At 44.0% G+C, this 21,215-nt stretch overlaps 1 protein-coding gene across 1 annotated transcript in view; it reads right to left on the reverse strand.

Annotated features, from left to right (window-relative positions):
* Positions 1 to 2,462: 2,462 nt before the first annotated feature.
* The window catches only part of ankrd55 (ankyrin repeat domain 55), a 42,695-nt gene continuing 23,942 nt past the window's right edge, over positions 2,463 to 21,215 (reverse strand). The window contains exons 7-11 of the mRNA XM_060909550.1: positions 20,495 to 20,679; positions 18,482 to 18,649; positions 4,742 to 5,376; positions 4,571 to 4,663; positions 2,463 to 2,860 (exon numbers count right to left, since the gene is read on the reverse strand). Of these exons, the coding sequence (XP_060765533.1) occupies positions 2,574 to 2,860; positions 4,571 to 4,663; positions 4,742 to 5,376; positions 18,482 to 18,649; positions 20,495 to 20,679 (1,368 nt within the window). The 3' untranslated portion in view covers positions 2,463 to 2,573. The remainder of the gene's footprint in view (positions 2,861 to 4,570; positions 4,664 to 4,741; positions 5,377 to 18,481; positions 18,650 to 20,494; positions 20,680 to 21,215) is intronic.

Genomic DNA, 21,215 nt, shown 5'->3' on the forward strand with positions numbered 1-21,215 from the left:
TTTATTCAGAATAGAACATGGATGACATATCAAATGTTTAAACTGAGAAAATGTATCATTTAAAGAGAAAAATTAGGTGATTTTAAATTTCATGACAACAACACATCTAAAAAAAGTTGGGACAAGGCCATGTTTACCACTGTGAGACATCCCCTTTTCTCTTTACAACAGTCTGTAAACGTCTGGGGACTGAGGAGACAAGTTGCTCAAGTTTAGGCATAGGAATGTTAACCCATTCTTGTCTAATGTAGGATTCTAGTTGCTCAACTATCTTAGGTCTTTTTTGTCGTATCTTCTGTTTTATGATGCGCCAAATGTTTTCTATGGGTGAAAGATCTGGACTGCAGGCTGGCCAGTTCAGTACCCGGACCCTTCTTCTACGCAGCCATGATGCTGTAATTGATGCAGTATGTGGTTTGGCATTGTCATGTTGGAAAATGCAAGGTCTTCCCTGAAAGAGATGTTGTCTGGATGGGGGGTGTATGTTGCTCTAGAACCTGGATATACCTTTCAGCATTGATGGTGTCTTTCCAGATGTGTAAGCTGCCCATGCCACACGCACTAATGCAACCCCATACCATCAGAGATGCAGGCTTCTGAACTGAGCGCCGATAACAACTTGGGTCGTCCTTCTCCTCTTTAGTCCGAATGACACGGCGTCCCTGATTTCCATAAAGAACTTCAAATTTTGATTCGTCTGACCACAGAACAGTTTTCCACTTTGCCACAGTCCATTTTAAATGAGCCTTGGCCCAGAGAAGACGTCTGCGCTTCTGGATCATGTTTAGATACGTCTTCTTCTTTGAACTATAGAGTTTTAGCTGGCAACGGCGGATGGCACGGTGAATTGTGTTCACAGATAATGTTCTCTGGAAATATTCCTGAGCCCATTTTGTGATTTCCAATACAGAAGCATGCCTGTATGTGATGCAGTGCCGTCTAAGGGCCCGAAGATCACGGGCACCCAGTATGATTTTCTGGCCTTGACCCTTACGCACAGAGATTCTTCCAGATTCTCTGAATCTTTTGATGATATTATGCACTGTAGATGATGATATGTTCAAACCCTTTGCAATTTTACACTGTCAAACTCCTTTCTGATATTGCTCCACTATTTGTCAGCGCAGAATTAGGGGGATTGGTGATCCTATTCCCATCTTTACTTCTGAGAGCCGCTGCCACTCCAAGATGCTCTTTTTATACCCAGTCATGTTAATGACCTATTGCCAATTGAACTAATGAGTTGCAATTTGGTCCTCCAGCTGTTCCTTTTTTGTACCTTTAACTTTTCCAGCCTCTTATTGCCCCTGTCCCAACTTTTTTGAGATGTGTTGCTGTCATGAAATTTCGAATGAGCCAATATTTGGCATGAAATTTCAAAATGTCTCACTTTCGACATTTGATATGTTGTCTATGTTCTATTGTGAATACAATATCAGTTTTTGAGATTTGTAAATTATTGCATTCTGTTTTTATTTACAATTTGTACTTTTGTCCCAACTTTTTTGGAATCAGGGTTGTACCTTTTTAGGGTCAAAAATGTTCATATATGTTCCCAAGCAGTCCATAAAGGGTACAAATAAGTACCTTAGAGGGTACTGCCCCAGTGACAAGCTTTTGTACCCCTAAAGGTACAGTAAGGTACTTTATTTTCTGAGAGTGTATGCTTCCTGATGCCCTTGGGGTTTTCTGAGCGATGACTTTGCCTATCCTTGCTTAAACAAGAGATATGATAATGATACAGTAGCTGCAGTATTGACCATCTAAAAACATTGACCATCTAAAATTATACACTGAACCTGTGTATTGTTGTAGTTACTACAGAAATATCCCACAGCCAATTCTTATCAGATGTTGTTGATTAGTTTTCTATAAAATATAAGAATTCAGATGAGAAGGTAGGAGAACGTTAAATAAACAATACCATCATGACAATGGCATATAACAACCACAAATATTTGATGGCTGCCACCTTCTAAACCACATTCTCCGTCATTTGAATATTTAGAAAAGCACTATCCAAAATATCTGCACCTGTCCGATCCTTTGCTGTTTTGGTTCAGAGTGGCTCTTCTTCATTGTAAAGCAAAGCAAATCCTGCAAACATGATTCTTAGTAAAAGATGGTTCATTGATTTTAAAAGATAAGCATCACTTATTTTATTTTTAAAAAAAGAAAGAATTGTGATATCCAAAAAAGTACATGCCCATTTATTAATATTAATTATTTAAAACATTTAAGTTAAATAAATAAATTGCAGGTATATTTGTATAATATATAGGCAAACCAGAAATCAGATTGTACACAGTGCATGCCATAGACAAGAGTCTATTATTTTGTAAAAATGTGTGAAAAAATAGGCTGATAACTTCATAAACATTATCAAACATTTTAACAATGCATTACAGTGAACCTCTTCCTTCTCAAGTCATGAAAATATATGCTGACAGTCCAAACAATCCAATAAACCCTGAAGATCATAGTATTTTCAAGTTTACAGACAGAAACCAATTTTAATGTGGCTGAGAAAAGGTCAGCCCTTTTGTTTTTGTCACTAGTATACTGAAAGTGCATCAGGTTCTTTTGTTGGTGTTATTCTCGGTCATCTTCGGGAGCTTCGGAGGTGAGGGGCTTCGTTTTCTTTGGGGTGGGATAGCAGGAAGAACTTGCATGTTTCGTAGTGGCTCAGTGCTCAGAGGAGCAGGAAAGGAACACAAAGACTGGCTCTGATGGATGTCTGGTCTATGACTCTTAGAAGTTACAGGAGGTGGGAGTCCTGCTGGACTGCGTCCCAGAGAGCTGAGGGGCAGAGATTTGGACTTCCTTACTCCTTGAGAGACTTGGTCAGGAGGCAAAGAGACTGAACAAGAAGAAAAGCAATTGGTAAATTCCATACAATAATGTAACTTTGATTATTATATTTAAAGCAAATTCCTAAAGGCACATTTCTTAAACCTTCACAACTGAGTTGCAAACAAAGAAACATCCATCACTTCCATTAATACATATTTTTTAAATATTCCTCAATATCAATACTGATACAGAAATGAGTAACCTACTTAATATTAAGTAATCAAGGACATCATGGAACGTGATTTAACTCTGTTTATGTTGGTTGCTGTCATGTGCTGGTAGCAATGAACTCTGCAGTTTAATCTTTAAGATGTTATGGCATTTAAACAGTATGTTTAACACAGAATGTGAGGGCAGCCAACCTGAGCGAGCAGAGCATTTCAGTGAGTACAGACATTACACTGTCTAATCTAACGTCTGTCTAACCTTCATCCCACATTCATCTAATGTCTGTCTAATGTTCATCCAACATTCGTCTAACATCTTTCATCCAACACTCATCTAACGTCTGTCTAACGTTCATCCAACATTCATCTAACGTCTGTCTAACATTCATCTAATATCTGTCTAACATTCATCCAATATTCATCTAACATCTGTCTAACATTCATCCAACATTCATCTAATGTCTGTCTAACGTTCATCCAACATTCATCTAACGTCTGTCTAACATTCATCCAATATTCATCTAACGTCTGTCTAACATTCAGCCAACATTTATCTAACGTCTGTCTAACGTTCATCCGACATTCATCTAACGTCTGTCTAATGTTCATCCACTGTTCATCTAACGTCTGTCAATGTTCATCCAACATTCATCTAACGTCTGTCTATCGTTCATTTAATGCTCATGTAACATCCAATATTCATCTAACACCCATCTAATGTTTATCTAACATTCCTCTACTGCTTATCTAACACTGATCTAATGCAGATCTTGCATTCATCTAACTTTCATCTAACACACATCTAGCATTTACCTGATGCCCAGAAAACACCTTTTTCATTGAACTATGAATGACTGAGAGAAAGAAAGACAAATGGCTCAGTAGACACAACATCCAAATATTCAAACTAACTTATCCAAGAAAAATTTCAATATGCAAATATACAAGTTCAATCTGCCCAGGTAATGCAAATTCAGGAGACAGACACAGATTGTGGAAGAAAGAAAAATGACCAGTTTGTCTTTATAGCTTTATTTTCTCTGTTTTATTTTTGTCATTTGTGTGTTCAGTATAACCCGTCTTTTGTGTTTGTACAGTACATTAAATATGAGTACAAGGTGCCATGAGTTGCACATTGACACTTGGTGTCTCGGTGTTCACAGAACTGAAGTGCACTCTCGTACATGCAACAGTTTCTTTAGCACACTGACTTCCCTGCTCCACACTTTCTCTGTGACATGAGGTCAAACTCCCTCATTCTTTCAATTAAAGAAACTGTTTAGACGCAATCAAAATGTTTTAGCAGGTTACTTGTATAGTAGGAAGATTCTGTAGTACTGCCTCGTGATATTGAGCTCAGTTTGCAGACTGCTTTGCTTAGATTGTTATGATCACTATAATTTTGTGTCATCTGTTTGGCAACATACACTTGGCTGCGTCACACAGTGCCACTGGATATAAGTATTAGGGCATTTTTAAAAGTTTGAGTAAATGAGTATGGTATTGGACCAATCAGTATCGATGCATCCCAACCTTGATAAATAGCTTACATCTGTGAGTGCAGTGGTCACGAATAGGAGCCAAGCTGTTTCGCATCAAGGCCGAGTCTCTCATTCGCAATGGTACCAGATGAGTATTTGCAACTGTTCAAATGGAAAAACAGGCATCACATGCATGCTGTTGAAATAGGTTTAGCAATAGATGTGAGTTTTGTAGCTCACCTTGGTCATTTCTCTGGATATAGGGTGTGTGGTTGGAGCAAAGCATATCTATAGGACTCTGTGTTTCGTGCAACAGTTTATCCAGCATTCTGTCAGATGGAGGTGAGACCCAAGCTTTATGGTTTAGCAACTGATTGGATTCTGTTTTCCACGGAGGACCTGTGGCTTTCTGAGCCTTCGTTCTGCTGTCAAACAGGTCATGTTCACTCTTGCTCTTCTGCGACCTGTGGGCCAAATGACTAACCATCTGCCCTGACACAGTTCTATGTGGTGCATTGTGCAAGTTGGTTAACAAAGAGTTTCCCAGAGTGATAGGTGGAAGACTCTGTGTGCGTATAGGAGGTAGGCTCCTGTGGTCCTTAAGAGTGGGGTCCTCAAGCCTTTCGGGTCCATTAAGTTGCTTTTTGCTGTCCTCCTTGGCTGGGAGATCAACAGTGCAGTCGAACATGGTGATGATGTCATCCACTTCAGAGGTCTCTTCTTGCAGGTGGCGCTCTCGGCTCAGCTCCCTTTGCTGTGTGGCATGCAGTTCTTTCTTCTTTTTACATGAGAAGATGTGGTTCAGTACACGAAATTTGCCCTCTTTTCTGATAGGGTCACTGTTCTGGGAAAGTAGCTGCCGGGTTGATTCAGGCCTGCAGACAAGTAAGATCACAAAATGATAATAACGTGTGATAGTCTGGGAAAACCCCTCAGATGTTGCAGTTTAAACAGACAGGCAAAGACTAAAAATCATGGGGTTTTCATATCTACACCATACTTATGACATGCTATGACACCTCAACTATAATTATATTAAACTAAAAATAGTGTGGAAGCATTTTTACTATCTATTATCTATTTTAGCCATCTTTCTGCTATGATTATTTGAGGGAAGGAGACAGGTAAGTGTGAAAGTCCTCACACAATGAATGCCACAGTTACATGCCTTAGTGAAATGGACATCAAATCAAGTCAGTTTGTAAATCATATACCAGCTGTCAAAGTGTCAGTGTTGCTTCTGCACTGCAGTCAAACTGGGAAGTTTTCTGATTTTAACACATGCAAAAGAGCAACATATTTCAGTTCAGGAAATCCTGTAGTTGCCAGAACTATACATAGATGAAAATGTCAGAATTTCCCTTTGTGAAGAGTTTTCAGGCTGCCACATACATACAATATTAAGTAACTGAAGGTTTGATAAGGAAAGTTTTAAACTATTTTAAATGCTCGGAAAGGTTTTATTGCTTCTATGGAGAGTCAGAACAGTCCTGAGATTAAAATAGGTTAGATCACTGTGTTGCAGGTTAAAGCTAAACCTTGGCTTGACTTGAAAATGAAAAAAAAAAAAAAAAAAAACAGTATCAGTCAAAAGTTTAGACACACTTTCTAATGCAATGCTTTTTCTTTATTTTTATTAATTAATAGACAGTTTGTATCTTAAAGTAATGATGGATGTCGTTTCTTTTTACTTAGTTGAGCGGTTCTTGACCTAATGTGGATTACTGCAGCTGTGGAATAGGGCTATTTACTGTATTTTGATTATTTACTATTTACTGTTTGATCTCAGGGTGACACAGTGGTGTAGTGGTTAGCACTGTCGCCTCACAGCAAGAAGGTTCTGGGTTCGAGTCCAGTGGCCGACAGCAACCTTTCTGTGTGGAGTTTACATGTTCTGCCCGTGTTTGTGTGAGTTTCCTCTGGGTGCTCTGGTTTTCCCCACAGTCCAAAGACATGCAGATTAGGTTAATTGGTGGCTCTAAATTGACCGTAGGTGTGAAATGGTTGCGTGTCTCGACAGCCCCTTTTCCACCAAAGCAGTTCCAGGGCTGGTTCGGGGCCAGTGCTTAGTTTGGAACCGGGTTTTCTGTTTCCACTGACAAATAACTGGCTCTGGGGCCAGAAAAACCGGTTCCAGGCTAGCACCAACTCTCTGCTGGGCCAGAGGAAAGAACCGCTTATGTCAGCGGGGGGGGGCAGAGTTGTTAAGACCAACAACAATAACAAGACTGTGAAAGATCGCCATTTTTAAGCGACGAGAAGCAGCAGCTGTACAAACGCGAAGTCATCCATTATTATTGTTGTTGTTGTTGTTGCTGCTTCTTCCGTGTTGTTTTTGCTTCAATATTCGCGCCAAGGTTTATGCAAACGCAGCGACATAACTGACGTATACAACGACGTAACTGACGTATACAGCGACGTAATGACGTGGCTTCCCTTAGCACCGCGAGCTATGGAAAAGCAAACTGGTTCTCAGCTGGCTCACAAGTTGAACGAGTTGTGAACCAGCACCAGCACTGGCCCCGAACCAGCCCTGGAACTGATTTGGTGGAAAAGGGGTATATGTGTCAGCCCTGCGACGATCTGGCGACTTGTCCAGGGTGTACCCTGCCTCTCACCATAGTTAGCTGGGATAGGCTCCAGCCTGTCCGTGACCCTGTACAGGATAAGTGGTTACGGATAATGGATGGATGTTTAATCTCAAACGCATTAAGAAGGCAAGAAATTGCACTAATTAATTTTTGACAAGGCTCACATATTAATCGAAAAGCATTCCAGGTGACTGCCTCATGAAGCTGGTTAAGATAATGTCAATAGTGTGCAAAGCATCATCAAGGTAAATGGTGACTACTTTGAAGAATCAAAAATATGAAACATATTTTGTTTTTTAAAATGCTTTTTCATTTACCACATAATTCCATATATGTTTCATATGTTATGTAAAAAAGATTTTACATCGCAAAGTCTCATGTCTGATATGGTTTCCGTCAGTAACCCACTGCCACAGCTGAATAAGCACACTTTGCATTTTGTCTGTGGAAACGCAGTCTAGTTCCAGCTTCTGCTTCCTTTTTAGCATCATTGTGGCATTTATATACTACACAATAAGGCATACTTATTTAAAAACTGATAAATTTGGTAAAAATACTTGTGAAACTAGCAAAGCTATAATGTAAACAGAGAATATAAACAGCTGAGTTGCTCCAAGCAACCACTACCTGACGTCATCACATACGCCACTGCCATAGGAAGCCCATCCGGTATTTTCTCATCTCATCTCATTATCTCTAGCCGCTTTATCCTGTTCTGCAGGGTCGCAGGCAAGCTGGAGCCTATCCCAGCTGACTACGGGCGAAAGGCGGGGTACACCCTGGACAAGTCGCCAGGTCATCACAGGGCTGACACATAGACACAGACAACCAGTCACACTCACATTCACACCTACGGTCAATTTAGAGTCACCAGTTAACCTAACCTGCATGTCTTTGGACTGTGGGGGAAACCGGAGCACCCGGAGGAAACCCACGCGGGGAATGCGTGGAGAACACGCGGAGAACATGCAAACTCCGCACAGAAAGGCCCTCGCCGGCCACGGGGCTCGAACCTGGACCTTCTTGCTGTGAGGCGACAGCACTAACCACTACACCACCGTGCCGCCCGGTCTGATGAATCGAAATTTGAAATTATTTTTGGAAATCATGGACACCATGTCCTCTGCACTGAACAGGAGAGGGACCATCTGGCTTGTTCTCAGTGCACAGTTCAAAACCCAGCATCTGTGATGGTGTGAGGGTGCATTAGTGCACATGACATGGGTAGCTTGTACATCTGGGAAGCCATCATTAATATTGAATGATATATACAGGTTTTGGAGCAACATGCTGCCATCCAGATGACATCTTTTTTTCAGGGAAGGCATTGTCTATTTCAGCAAGGCAATGCCAAACCGCTTTCTGCACAAATTACAACTCCAGTGTTCTGTAGTAAAAGAGTGCTGGTGCTAAACTGATCTGACTGCAGTCCAGACCTGTCTCCCATGGAAAACATTTGGTGCATTTTATGAAGGGCAAAATACAAAAAAGGAGACCCTGAACTGCTGAGCAACTGAAATTGTATATCAGGCAAGAATGGATCAACATTCACTTCAAAACTACATTAGTTGGTCTCCTCAGTTCCCAAACATTTACAGAGTGTTGTTAAAAGTGGAGGTGATGAAACACAGTGGTAAACATGCCCCTGTCCCAACTTTTTTGAAACATGTTGCTGGCATCAAATTCAAAATGAGCATATTTTTTTCCCCTACAACAATAACATTTCTCAGTTTGAACATCTGATATGTTGTCTTTGTGCTATTTTCAATTAAATATAGGGTTTCCATTATTTGCAAATCACCACATTATGTTTTTATTTACATTTTAAATATAATTGTAGCAAGTGTTCTAGGTGGGTGGAGCACAGAAGCACGGCAGGCCAGAACTGAGTTCTCAAAACTCGTTTATTGTACAACCCCAATTCCAAAAAAGTTGGGACAAAGTACAAATTATGAATAAAAACGGAATGCAATAATTTGCAAATCTCAAAAACTGATATTGTATTCACAATAGAACATAGACAACATATCAAATGTCAAAAGTGAGACATTTTGAAATTTCATGCCAAATATTGGCTCATTTGAAATTTCATGACAGCAACACATCTCAAAAAAGTTGGGACAGGGGCAATAAGAGGCTGGAAAAGTTAAAGGGACAAAAAAGGAACAGCTGGAGGACCAAATTGCAACTCATTAGGTCAACTGGCAATAGGTCATTAACATGACTGGGTATAAAAAGAGCATCTTGGAGTGGCAGCGGCTCTCAGAAGTAAAGATGGGAATAGGATCACCAATCCCCCTAATTCTGCGCTGACAAATAGTGGAGCAATATCAGAAAGGAGTTCGACGGTGTAAAATTGCAAAGAGTTTGAACATATCATCATCTCCAGTGCATAATATCATCAAAAGATTCAGAGAATCTGGAAGAATCTCTGTGCGTAAGGGTCAAGGCCGGAAAACCATACTGGGTGCCCGTGATCTTCGGGCCCTTAGACGGCACTGCATCACATACAGGCATGTTTCTGTATTGGAAATCACAAAATGGGCTCAGGAATATTTCCAGAGAACATTATCTGTGAACACAATTCACCGTGCCATCCGCCGTTGCCAACTAAAACTCTGTAATTCAAAGAAGAAGCCATATCTAAACATGATCCAGAAGCGCAGACGTCTTCTCTGGGCCAAGGCTCATTTAAAATGGACTGTGGCAAAGTGGAAAACTGTTCTGTGGTCAGACGAATCAAAATTTGAAGTTCTTTATGGAAATCAGGGACGCCGTGTCATTAGGACTAAAGAGGAGAAGGACGACCCAAGTTGTTATCAGCACTCAGTTCAAAAGCCTGCATCTCTGATGGTATGGGGTTGCATTAGTGCGTGTGACATGGGCAGCTTACACATCTGGAAAGACACCATCAATGCTGAAAGGTATATCCAGGTTCTAGAGCAACATATGCTCCCATCCAGACGACGTCTCTTTCAGGGAAGACCTTGCATTTTCCAACATGACAAGGCCAAACCACATACTGCATCAATTACAGCATCATGGCTGCGTAGAAGAAGGGTCTGGGTACTGAACTGGCCAGCCTGCAGTCCAGATCTTTCACCCATAGAAAACATTTGGCGCATCATAAAACGGAAGATATGACAAAAAAGACCTAAGACAGATGAGCAACTAGAATCCTACATTAGACAAGAATGGATTAACATTCCTATCCCTAAACTTGAGCAACTTGTCTCCTCAGTCCCCAGATGTTTACAGACTGTTGTAAAGAGAAAAGGGGATGTCTCACAGTGGTAAACATGGCCTTGTCCCAACTTTTTTGAGATGTGTTGTTGTCATCTCATCTCATCTCATCTCATTATCTCTAGCCGCTTTATCCTTCTACAGGGTCGCAGGCAAGCTGGAGCCTATCCCAGCTGACTTCGGGCGAAAGGCGGGGTACACCCTGGACAAGTCGCCAGGTCATCACAGGGCTACTTCCACATCATTGCATTCCATTTTTATTTACAATTTGTACTTTGTCCCAACTTTTTTGGAATCGGGTTTGTAGCTTTTCAGCTTTTAACTATACATGCATGCGCACGCACACACACACACACACACACACACACACACACACACACACACACAGGTATCCAGGTCAGGAGTAGCCCCCTCCCTCCGCACTCCCTCTCCTCTTATAGGGCACGGTCACTGGGGAAGACCGTGATTCCCGTCAGGTGCAGTGATTCCGCCACTTACCTTCCCTGACTCCGCCCTCCTGTCACAGACCGACGCTTGACCACGCCCCCACTGCCACATACCCCCACCGCCCGACTCAGGCCGGGCAGCTGTCCGGCCTGCAGCCAACCCCCCCCCCCCAACGGGAGAGGAAGTCCGCCACAACCATCTGCGCCCCTGGCCTGTGGACCACCTTGAACTTAAACGGCTGGAGTGCCAGATACCAACGGGTGATCTGCACGTTGGCATCCTTCATGCGGTGGAGCCACTGCAGGGGTGTGTGGTCCGACCAGAGGATGAAAGGGCGCCCCAGCAGATAGTAGCGGAGGGCGAGAACCACCCACTTGATGGCGAGGCATTCCTTCTCTATGGTGCTGTACCTGCCCTCGCGCACCGACAGCTTGCGGCTGATGTACAGCACTGGAAGGTCCTCCCCCTCCACCTCCTGGGACAGAACAGCCCCCAGCCCTCTGTCTGATGCGTCAGTCTGTAAAACAAAGGGGAGAGAAAAGTCAGGGGAGTGTAACAGTGGCCCCCCACACAGTGCAGCCTTTACCTTAGAGAAAGCCTTCTGGCATTGCTCCGTCCACTGGACCGGATCTGGTGCCCCCTTTTTAGTGAGATCAGTCAGCGGGCTGGTGACGTCCGAATAATTAGGTATAAACCTACGATAATAGCCAGCCAGCCCCAGGAACTGCCTCACCCCCTTTTTGGTCTTGGGCCTCGGGCACGCCGCAATCACTGCTGTCTTATTGATTTGGGGATGCACCTGCCCATTGCCCAAGTGGAAGCCCAGATACCGTACTTCCACCTGCCCAATCGCACACTTCTTCGGGCTGGCTGTGAGCCCCGCTCGTCTCAGCGACCCCAGGACGGCCCTCAGGTGTTTTAGGTGCCGCGGCCAGTCATTACTATAAATAATAATGTCATCCAAGTATGCGGCCACATAGGTGGTGTGGGGGCGGAGGACCCTATCCATAAGCCGCTGGAACGTAGCGGGCGCCCCAAACGGAAGTGTGACGAACTGGTGTAAGCCAAACGGTGTGGAAAAGGCCGTTTTCTCTCGGGATAGTGGAGTCAAGGGGATCTGCCAATATCCCTTTGTCAAATCCAGTGTCGGACCACGCGCCCCTGCAGTGGCTCCACTGCATGAAGGATGCCAACGTGCGGATCACCCGTTGGTATCTGGCACTCCAGCCGTTTAAGTTCGAGGTGGTCCACAGGCCAGGGGTGCAGATGGTTGTGGCGGACTTCCTCTCTCGTCAAGGGGGGGGAGTCGGCTGCTGGCCGGACGGCTGCCCGGCCTGAGTTGGGTGGTGGGGGTATGTGGCAGCGGGGGCGTGGTCAAGCGTCGGTCTGTGAATGGAGGGTGGAGTCAGGGAAGGTAAGTGGCAGAATCACTGCACCTGATGGGAATTAACCTGTGGTTGTGTGTCTTCCCCAGTGACCGTGCCCTATAAGAGGAGAGGGAGCGCGTAGGGAGGGGGCTACTCCCGACCTGGATACCTGTGTGTGTGTGTGTGCGTGCGTGTATAGTTAAAAGCTGAAAAGCTACAATAAACGAGCCATTTATCCCAGTTACGTGCGTCCTCGCTTACAAATTTTTTAATTATGTTTTTGAGCTTGCGATTAAACCGTTCGACTAAGCCGTCCATTTGTGGGTGATAGATGCTGGTGCGGATCAGCTTGATTCCCAATAACCCATACAGTTCGCGCAGTGTGCGTGACATGAACGTAGTGCCTTGATCAGTCAGAATCTCTTTGGGGATTCCGACTTGGGAGATAACGTGGAAGAGCACTTCCGCAATACTACGTGCGGAGATATTGCGGAGCGGCACCGCTTCCGGATATCGCGTTGCATAGTCCACCAGAACTAAAATAAAGCAATACCCTCGTGTTGACCGATCTAATGGCCCGACGAGATCCATCCCAATTCTTTCGAACGGGGTCTCGATTAATGGTAGAGGGCGCAAAGGCGCTTTTGGGATGGCCGCTGGATTTACTAACTGGCATTCGCGGCATGCCGTACACCACCTATGGACATCGCCGCGAATCCCTGGCCAATAGAACCAGGCCATTATTCGGGCTAGTGTCTTATCCTGCCCTAAGTGTCCAGCCATGGGATTAAAGTGAGCCGCCTGGAATACCAATTCCCGGCGGCTCTTTGGGATCAAAAGTTGGGTTATTTGTTCCTGAGTTTGAGTGTCCTGCGTCACTTGGTATAACCTATCCTTAATAATGGAAAAATAGGGGAAGGACGGGGTGGCGTTTGGCTGGAGCGTTTGACCATCAATTACTCTCACTTAGTCAAACGCATGCCGTAGAGACTCGTCACGCGATTACTCTAACGGAAAATCCGCGAGGGATTCCCCGAGAGAGGGAGGAGGAGCCTGCTGCTCCTCACTCTGACGTGGTGATGATGTAGATGGCTCTGTGACAGCTGCTCCCACCAACGCCACTCCGGGACCTCCCCCCGCTAAACTACGGCAGGACCCACTCTTCACTAAGTGCGTCAGTAAATCCCAAAATCCCGGCCAATCAGTTCCCAAAATTATAGAGTGGGTGAGGTGAGGATTAACCGCCAACTGAACTCTAAATTTCTCCCCTCGAAACAGAATGTGGACCGACACTAAAGGATAGTTGTGAACATCTCCGTGCACACACAACACCTTCACCAATTGTGCTCTCCCCAATACCTCGTTTTGCTAGCCTGGGCCCGCCCATCCTAAGTATGACGCAACACGAGGGCCTGTTACGAGCTTAGTCTGGCAAGGCAAGCTATCTACAGCTCTTCCAAGCTCCCGAAAAATCGGGAGCCAATCAACTTTGAGCATCTCCAACGGCCCTGGGTAGAGGCGTGTTCAAGGCACTGACGTAGTAGAACTGCGACTGGAAGCCATAGATTGTTTACAGAATCTATGCCGGAAGTGCTTCATTCACTAGAAACATTACGAACATGGAGCAGCGGCAAGCCTTTGACACAGTGGTAGATGCTGTATTGAAAGCATTGAACGGGAAGTTCTCATTGAAAATGGAGCAAAGAGCAGCCCTGGAGGTATTTATTGAAAGGAAGGACGTTTTCGCCTTGCTCCCGACCGGCTTCAGTAAGAGTTTAATCTACCAGTTAGCCCCGTCGCATCACATACGTCAGAGGAAAGAGTGATATGATTGGTTTAAGCTTCGTCACAGCCTTTTCTGGCTTCGACCAGTAGCAAACTGAGGCATTTCAGGGAGGCGGGTCAACCACGCACTTTGGGAAACGGTTGGGCTTAATATCTTTACCAGACCAAATGCTCGCAGAGCTTTGAAGTCGCGTTAGCCAGACTATCGTTTTGCATCAGGCTTTGGTGGATTGAGGTCTGATTACAGGCGGAATCCATCAAAGCCTGATATGTATCCCCTTGGATACTCACCGGTATGCGATACGCTCCGGCCTGATCAAGGGTGGTTCCTGGTGCGTCGGAGATCCGGACCACCATGCCCACCTCCATCGCCGAGCACTGATGCTGGAGGTGCCCCGGCTCCCTGCAGCGCCAGCACACCGGCCTGGGCTCTCTCTCTACACCGGTGTTCCGGATATCACTCACCTTAGGGGGGGAATACACAGACACAGAAGTAGGAAACGGTAGGACACCGCGGGTGCGGCAGGCCGGCTGGGGTGGAGCCGGCCCCCGCCTCTGCAGTGGGGGAATGGGGCGAGGGAGAGGAACAGAAGAGGAGAGAGAGGGAGAGGGGAGCGGAGAAGGGGAGACACGCTGTCCTGCCCTTGGAACGGCCGCCATATGGTCCTCCGCCAGCTCAATGGCCTGATCCAGCGATGCCGGGCGATGGCACTGGACCCACTCCGCGGTTCCTTCTGGAAGTCGAGCGACGAATTGCTCCAGCGCCACCAGATCGATGATCTCCTCAGTGTCGCAGTTGTCGGCCCTCAGCCACCGGCGGCAGGCGTCCCGGTGTTGCTGGCCAAACGCGAACGGCCGGCCGACCTCCTCCAGGCGCAGCACGTGGAAGTGCTGCCGCTGCTGCTCCGGAGTGCAACCCACGCGCTGGAGGACGGCCCTGCGGAGGTCCGCGTAGACCAGCCGGCTGTCAGCGGGGAGCTGTAGCGCGGCCAGCTGTGCCTCGCCCGTGAGCAGGGGGAGGAGGCGTGCCGCGCGTTGTTCCACTGGCCAACCCCACGCCTTTGCTGCCTGCTCAAAGAGAGCAAGGAAGGCCTCGGGGTCATCATGCGGGCCCATCTTCGTCAGGGTGAGGTGGGAAGGGCCCGTGGAGGTGGTGGACCCCGCCGACGCGAGTAGGTGCCAGAACGCCTGGCGATCTTCCCGCTGCACCAGCACCAGGGCCTCGAACCTTTGCTCCTGTTCTTCCTGGAGGGTGACCAGCGCCTGGTGCTGGCTCTGTTGGGCCGTGGCGAGGGCATGGATCAGGTCCCTGAAGGGGGAGGACTCCATGGGGCTGTTCTCTCCTGCGCTCCGTCCCGGGTTTCGGCACCACTGTAGCAAGTGTTCTAGGTGGGTGGAGCACAGAAGCACGGCAGGCCAGAACTGAGTTCTCAAAACTCGTTTATTGTAGCTTTTCAGCTTTTAACTATACACACACACACACACACACACACAGGTATCCAGGTCGGGAGTAGGGCTGCACAATATATCGAAAAAGTATCGATATCGCGATATCATAGTTTGCGATACACATACCGCATAAATTACTTAAATTTCGATAAAAGGCACATTTTTCTGTGCCGTCCAATCACATTTGAATGTCAACAAGTGCCGCGGGATAACTCCGCCCCCTATTGCAAAACAAGTAAAAGCCTCGTGGTGATGGCGGAAGCAAGTGTGGTGAGACAAACTTGTGTGAGGAGGAACTGGTTTCCAAAAAAAAAAAAAAAATGCACGTCTGCTATTTGGAAGTACTTTGGATTCAGGAGGGGTGATGTACTGCAAACTCAGGTACTTTGCACTTTGCAAGACATGTACCTGTAAAACAGTGGTGGGGCGGCTCACTGGGACAAACACTGCTGTACAGAAGCATAAAAACATAAAACCGCACTCTCTCTCACTCTCTCACACACACACTACCTCTCACTCTCTCACACACACTACCGCTCGCTCACTCGCACACACTACCACTCTCACTCTCTCTCACACACACACACACACACACACACTACCGCTCGCTCACTCTCACACACTACCGCTCTCTCTCTCTCTCTCTCTCTCTCACACACACACACACCACTGCTCTCTCACCTGCATGTGTTATTAACAGATTGTGTTTGAGTTTATGGTGAATCTGTGTCGCTCACCTTCATCTCCCGGGAGCCGCTGAAATTGCCATTTTGAATGCTTTATGTTAATGTAATGTAGTTTTCAGTTTTTTGTTTACTTCAACTTAAGACATTTTCTGCTGCGCTCACAAAAATTAAGAGATTTAAAGATGATTGATGGACACCATTGCAGGTGTAGCCATGTTTTTCCAATAAAAAAATAATGTTGGAATGGAAGCGATGCATTGGGTGTTTTTTTTTTAAATGCTAGATACAGGGCAGAACGGCGAGTAGAGGTAAGAAAAACATTAATTATCGTGATACATATCGATATCAAGATATTCAGTCATGTTATCGAATATCGCATATTTTTCTGATATCGTGCAGCCCTAGTCGGGAGTAGCCCCCTCCCTCCGCGCTCCCTCTCCTCTTATAGGGCATGGTCACTGGGGAAGACACACAAACAAACACAGGTTAATTCCCGTCAGGTGCAGTGATTCCGCCACTTACCTTCCCTGACTCCGCCCTCCATCCACAGACCGACGCTTGACCACGCCCTCGCTGCCACAATAATGTACCAACTTTTTTGGAAATGGGGTTGTACTTAGTTTTATCCAAACTGGCTTAAAATTGAAACTGGATACAACTAAGCAATTAAAGGTTAAATGTCTTGCTCAAGGGTCCAACGGTGAGCAGCCCAGTAACCCAAAGCTTTAATTACTGCCACTGCAAGCACAGTTGAGGCTTACGAACATTGCAGGTTATAAAACTTTTACAAGCAATGTATCACCAAGACACCATCACTGTCAGTTAACTCAAAACTGTTTAAGTTTCTTTTTCTGGATGTAAAACATATATGAATGTAATACAAAAAGAGCCACCCTCATCATTTCAGTTTATCATAGCTATCTGTCTCACTGCTATGCAGCCCAGTGGTACTTTCCACATCATGTGCATTTTATTTTCACTTCACCACTTTTTGGGTGGTGTGCCTTTGTTCCACTTTGTGAGTGGAGCAGCTGTGTTTCCCTTTTTGAACAGGGCAAATGTAATTCTGCCTGGCCATCACTAGCTCTTAAACCACTCAACATGCTGCAAAATACTAAACAAATTTACTCGAACTGGCATGATTGAAGTTATAGATAATTATAGAAATTATACAATTAATGCATTTATAGTGAACACATGAACTACTGATCATGCATTAAAGGTGACATTATAACCCCTTTCCACAAGTTCACACAGTTCCCTGAGGTCTTAATGAAATGTCTGTGACATGTTTTGGTCAAATTACCACAAGCATAAAGCACCACAGCTCCCTTCTCCCCCTGTCTAAACAGCCCTGTTCAAAATGGCTGATTTGAGCGCCTGTTCCTTTAAATGATAATGAACCACTGCTCACCCCACCCCCTTTTCTGCTAGCCAAAAAGGTAGCACTTTCTATATGAATATTCATTCACAAAGGCAGTTCTCAAGCTATGAGTGGAGATACACAGATGAGGGGCGGCGTAATGCTAATGACAGAGTTTGTGGGTTGGTAGACACTCCAGATACCCAAATGTATGTGCACAAGCACTGAAAAAGTGAGTTTTCCATAATATGTCCCCTTTAAAGGAACAGTCCACCGTATTTCCATAATGAAATATGCTCTTATCTGAATTGAGACGAGCTGCTCCGTACCTATCCGAGCTTTGCGCGACCTCCCAGTCAGTCAGACGCAGTCAGATGCGCTGTCACTCCTGTTAGCAATGTAGCTAGGCTCAGTATGGCCAACGGTATTTTTTGGGGCTGTAGTTAGATGCGACCAAACTCTTCCACGTTTTTCCTGTTTACATAGGTTTATATGACCAGTGATATGAAACAAGTTCAGTTACACAAATTGAAACGTAGCGATTTTCTATGCTATGGAAAGTCCGCACTATAATGACAGGCGTACTAACACCTTCTGCGCGCTTCGGCAGCGCACTGATATCTGAGCTCCGTATCAATGCGCTGCCGAAGCGCGCAGAAGGTGTTAGTACGCCTGTCATTATAGTGCGGACTTTCCATAGCATAGAAAATTGCTACGTTTCAATTTGTGTAACTGAACTTGTTTCATATCACTGGTCATATAAACCTATGTAAACAGGAAAAACGCGGAAGAGTTTGGTCGCATCTAACTACAGCCCCAAAAAATACCGTTGGCCATACTGAGCCTAGCTACATTGCTAACAGGAGTGACAGCGCGTCTGACTGCGTCTGACTGACTGGGAGGTCGCGCAAAGCTCGGATAGGTACGGAGCAGCTCGTCTCAATTCAGATAAGAGCATATTTCATTATGGAAATACGGTGGACTGTTCCTTTAAGGTACTTATTTTTGGAAGGTCATTTGACGTGTACCTTTTAAATAGATACTCTAACCTGCTGTCAGCTGAAAGCAGTTTGATGCAGGCAGTGTGGCCGCAGTACATGGCGTAGGTCAGTGGCGTGTTTTCATTGATGTCTCTTGGCCCAGGCTCTACACCCAGCTGTAACAAAGCTTGCACACACTCCTCCTTTCCTGCTGCAGCTGCCCAGTGCAGAGGCGTCCTAATACAGGTTTTGCAGAAAGAGCAATAAATAAAATAAACATTTATGTGAGCCACTAATTATGTTATATTCACACATTACCTTGTAATAAATTACCAATTTTACTTGCTTGAATCTATTTTGGGAATCCACTCTTTTTAGGACATAATTCGCCAATCCTTTTTCAAGACATTTTCCATGACTTGGAAACATAAGAGCTGTTGATCATGGACTGACTCACATCTGCTGACATTCTATATACAGGATACAGTCTTAACTGACTATGAAAGACCAGTGGCTGGCTGGGTTGAAATGAATGGTTGTTAGGTTTATATAAGTATTGTTCTTGACCCAGAAGGCAGTAATTTATTAAAATGGTGACAAAATTAAGGATTAACTTAAGGTTCAGTTAAACTTAAGGTTCAGTTAAAAATGACCTTCTGTCTCGGCTGGACATTGTTTGGGAACATTTTGTTTATTTTTTTATATGAATGTGTGTTCATTCATGTCAAAAAATAAACAAAATGTTTATTTTTTCATTCAGAGAGGTGTCTGAAAGATTCACCAAGGTCTGTTTTGGTGTCAGATCGACCCACACACACTCTGAAATGGTAGAATTAAGGTTCATGTTTATGTTAATTCATGTTTAATTGAAACTTAGGTTTATAGCTTCTTAAAAGCTTGAAATATACTATGGTAGTGATTTGGATCCCGTAATTAATGAATGCATTCCGTGATTAATGTTAGTTTTATAGTTTTAGATTAGGTTCATAATGACATTATAATTATAGTTAAGATCTTATGATTCTAAGGATTTTTAGTTTAAAAGCATTAACCTAATTTAGTTATGAGTTTAATCCTGTTAGTTGTTTAATTGTTCTCTCTCTTTCAGACATATTCTCATTGTTCTTATGTTTAAGTTGTTCTTATTTTTTATGTTTATTTTCTTATAACATTCTTTGTTTTAGCATTATTAAAGACATATTATTTGTTATTTTGCTTATGTTGATGAAATCAAGATGTAATTTACTGACTTAACACACATTCATGTGTTAAGAAATTATGTAAAATTATTAGATCCTTTCTGTGCAAACTAATGTCTTTGACCTTCTCTGAATAGACTCCGTAGACTAGACATTCTGTGTTTAGACATTCCATGCTCTAACCATAATATTGACCATAAGCCGAGACTCTGATGTCTATCTGTACCTTACTGTCATCAGAAATATGTTTTTATATTATGATTGATTCAAGATAATTACCCACTTCTACACCCATTACACACACACACACACATGAAGACAAAACATAAACACAGAGATACTATAAGATGTTTCCAAGAATGTTTCCATTTTGACGAAGTGACTGTGCGAATAAACTGGCATGTGAACTCTCTGGTGTTCCCTTGTCTGTTTCTCTCGACCTGATCATTCGTCCTCAGATCCGAGGGGGGCCCACGAAGGAATCGGGGTCTCTTGCTGGGTTGAACCCCAACAATGGTTATGTTTAAATTAAGCCAAATGAAATCAGAAAAAAACCTAATAAATTGCAAGAAAACAATCCAAGAATAGTTGTTGTGTTTTTGTTAAAAATAATTATTTCTTAATGAGGGATTTGTTTTTCTCTGAATAAATTTATTTCAATTAAAGGTTATATTTTTCTAATTTTTTCAGTGTGAGATGAAGCTGCTTCACCAGAAGGTGGATTTTTTTCTATCCCTTTTTACTAATCTTTACAGGTGCCAATAATCATGGAGGGCACTGTATATTATGGATTTTGGAGGAAGTTGAGAAAGACAAAGGAAGTCATAAGACATATTGAGCAGTTGAGGTAAAGTGAACACATGAAAATGTACCACTGTCTTACCGCTCATCCACATCTAGAGCCTGTAGATTGGTTTCAGGGACACGTGCAAGCTCGTAGATGATGTCACTGTAACCTGCTGCAGCGGCAATGTGAACGCAGGTTTTACCATTCTCGTCATCGTAGTTTATGACGGTGGAACCAAGGTGATGGTCAAGAATAAGTGAGCACATAAATCTGCTACCACTCTGCCAAAAGGGTAAACAAAAAAAAAAAACCTCATTTTACTTTTTGTAGCCAAATGAAGTTGGTTTTTTTTAACCCTCTGGAGTCTAAGGCCTTTCAGAGACTTTGAGGCTGTTTGCAACACCCTGACATTTTCAAGTATTTCAACTAACTGTAAACATCTATGCAAAAGTGGCACATATGGTTGTATTCTGAAAAGCCTAACAAAAAATAATATGAAAGTAAAGTGAATGTAATACAAACACGTTTTATTTAAACTGAGTGTAAACACAACTGTACAAAAAACAGGTTTTAGAGGTCTTCAAACAGTGCAAGAAAACACACAATAAATATATCTAGCCAAGACTTTTGAAGTTTGAACCTTGTAAACAAAAGTGTTGGCTGCATAAAAGTAAAAAGAGCATTTAGAAATGTTTTGTTGTTTCCATACAAAATGTAAAAAAGTAATTGTATGTCAAGCCAGTGTCTCTGTTAGTTGAATACTAATTAGATGGGCGTGAAACACCTCTGATGGCCCCCACCCCCCTGTCACTTTCCA

This window comes from Neoarius graeffei, chromosome 25 (assembly GCF_027579695.1).
Source record: "Neoarius graeffei isolate fNeoGra1 chromosome 25, fNeoGra1.pri, whole genome shotgun sequence".
In the NCBI taxonomy this organism is placed as follows: domain Eukaryota; kingdom Metazoa; phylum Chordata; class Actinopteri; order Siluriformes; family Ariidae; genus Neoarius; species Neoarius graeffei.